General features: G+C 36.1%; 1 protein-coding gene across 1 annotated transcript; it reads right to left on the bottom strand.

The window, feature by feature from the left end:
- Positions 1 to 264: 264 nt before the first annotated feature.
- Positions 265 to 1,131, bottom strand: LOC127152187 (hydroxycarboxylic acid receptor 2-like). Its single transcript, XM_051092685.1, has one exon. It carries the CDS (start codon positions 1,129 to 1,131, stop codon positions 265 to 267), a length of 867 nt encoding a protein of 288 aa, XP_050948642.1.
- Positions 1,132 to 2,759: the final 1,628 nt, after the last annotated feature.

Raw genomic sequence — 2,759 nt, 5'->3', positions numbered from 1 at the left:
CTTATTAAATCCTTAAATGTTTTCCTCAAAAAAACATGCATGTCGTCTCATTATATTAGAGTGGAATAAACTAAGTATTTCAACTCATATTGTACTTCCATGGCATATTTGTTTAATTGAAAATGACTAAAAATTATGAGCCTTTGTCATAAATTAATTGTTTTATTTTGTAAAACAAACATTAAACAAACCACTACACATATGCATAGTATCCAGCCCATGAAACATGGCTGCACTGTAAAAACTATGCAACATGATCTAGAATTATTGCAGTATCAGTGTATTTTTAAAGTTGTAGGAACAGAGACAGGAAAGTTTTCCAGTCCGGTGCAAAAAAAGAATAGGTTCCACAAAACCAGCCAGAAAAAAAATAATTTTGCTGCTTGACCAGAGCTCTTGATTATCCCCTTGAGTCAGAACCCAGTGGAATCCTGTGATAGCAGTTGGGAGATATATGAGAATCAAGCTAACAGTAGTTATTAGAATAAGATAAAACGCTCTTCTCTTCATGTGGTTTTCCTCCTTTCTCTCTCTCCCTCTCTCTCCTGGTCCTGACTGCTTCAGAGCTCTGAGAACAGCCACAAGACAAAACAACTGGATGGAGAGGAAGAAAAGGAACAGCACAGTACACAACCATGTAGATGAAAGGTCAGTGAGCAAGACTAAAATAAACATGGAGAACAAACAGAATCCAACACTAATTATCCAGACCACAGCACAGCAGATCACTCTATATCTGAGAGGTCTGTACTTCAGAAAGGTTACAGGATGAACCACTGCCAGGTAACGCTCAACACAGATCAGACACTGAAATAGAGGACGACCGGATATGACTACTCCCATCAAAAAATGTGAAATTATTATAAGGTTTGGAAATCTTATAGTCAACAAATTAAACAAAGAATTCAGAGACAGAATGTTCTCAAAGACAGAGAGATTGAGGTTGAAGAACTCTGATGCGAGTCCACTTGCTGTTCCTGTGATGAGGATCCAAATAACATAGGAGTGTGTCAGAAAACCGAACACGAAATGAAAGCTCAGTGCAAAAATTGTTAGCATGTCGTGTTCAGATGTTGTGAGGTTGACTGATGCTTCAGTGAAGTTCACAGTAGAGCCATTCATTAATTCCATGTCTATAAAAAAATGTTAGTGTTCAGACTCCATGGATTTCAATGAAATTCTACACATTGTCAATTATTAAAAAGTTATAACTTTAGAACTTGAAAAAAAATGTTAGTACTGCTCAATTTAAAATCCCCAAGCCACATCTAACACACCAGTAACTTCCAAAATGACTCATTACTACAAATAATAATTGGTATAATAAAAGAAAATGGATGAAACTGAAAAGTTTATCACCTGAAGAGTGAATTTACAGCCTCTCCGATGTCTACAAATGCCACTGCAGTTTTACAGACTGTCTAACAGCTTTTTCCAAAGCCATATGAGTAATATGCAAATACACATTATGTGCTCACCAACTAACCCCATTTTGGATATGCATTGAGAAAGACTTAAACTATAAGAATAGATAAGGAACATGATTATTTTGTATGCATGACAACTAAATTGTCTTAAACAATCAACATAAATGCAATTGCTAAAGGGATCTATTATGACAGATTGCACTCTAACCAAATCACTCATTGCTATTAATTTAAATTATGGATTATGGGTCCAGTAAAATCATCTCTATGCAAATAAGCACAAATAAATAAATAATGTCAATAATCACAATCATATTTCCAGTCATATTTCCAAATACATGATAGCCAAATTTATAGTAGTAAACAGAATTAGATAAAATGCTCTTCTCTTTGTGCAATTTTCCTTTTCTCTCAGTCTTTTCCTCTCTCCTGGTCCTGACTGCTTCAGAGCTCTGAGAACAGCCAAACAGCAGAACAACTCAATGAAGAAAACTACAGTTAAGTGAATTGAGAGAAACCATAAATAGGCATTATCCTTGGATAGCAAGGAGAACAAACAGGATCCAAGAATGATCATCCAGGCCACAGTGCAGCAGATCACTCTATATCTGAGAGGTTTGTACTTTAGAAAGGTTACAGGATGAACCACCGCTAAGTAACGCTCAACACAGATCAGACACTGAAACATAGGATGACCAGTCATGCCTAGTCCATGGAAAAAGACTGTTAATGCTATAATGAATGGATTTTTTTGGGTTAGTCCCAATATATTGAATAAAGAATCCAGAGCGAACAAGATCTCAGAAACAGAGAGATTGAGGTTGAAAAACTCAGATGCAACACCACTTCTAGTTCCTGTGATGATAAGCCAGATCACATAAACGTTTGTAAGAAGTGCAAATGCGAAATGACAGCTCAGCAGAGAAATCTCTAATATGCCGATTCTAAGAAATCCAAACTTAGATATAGTGTAGTCAGGGATAGTCGAGTTCATTGCAGAGCAATTCGTGAACTCCATTTCTATCTTCTGAACTGTTTTTCACCTGAAAAGTCAGTGTCAGTCTCTCTGGATATTTTTTGTGCTGTGCTAGCTTGGCATATCAAATAAATGGAAGAAAAATGGTAAATCAGTGTCGGAAGGTGATGTGGGAGTGCCTGAATGTTTTTAAACACCAGTCACAGTTAGTTTTCATGGCATTCTTTGTCAGTGATAGAAATTACTACTCCAGAGGCATCTTTACTTTTATGCCTGCTCAAAGTTCAGGACATGGTGAATATAGGGTAAAAACAAAACAAACAAACAAACAAACAAACAAACAAACAAACAAACAA

This window comes from Labeo rohita, chromosome 21, assembly GCF_022985175.1.
Source record: "Labeo rohita strain BAU-BD-2019 chromosome 21, IGBB_LRoh.1.0, whole genome shotgun sequence".
Lineage (NCBI taxonomy): Eukaryota > Metazoa > Chordata > Actinopteri > Cypriniformes > Cyprinidae > Labeo > Labeo rohita.
The sequence above is the reverse complement of the archived record's forward strand: the minus strand, read 5'-3'. Positions and strand labels throughout refer to the sequence as shown.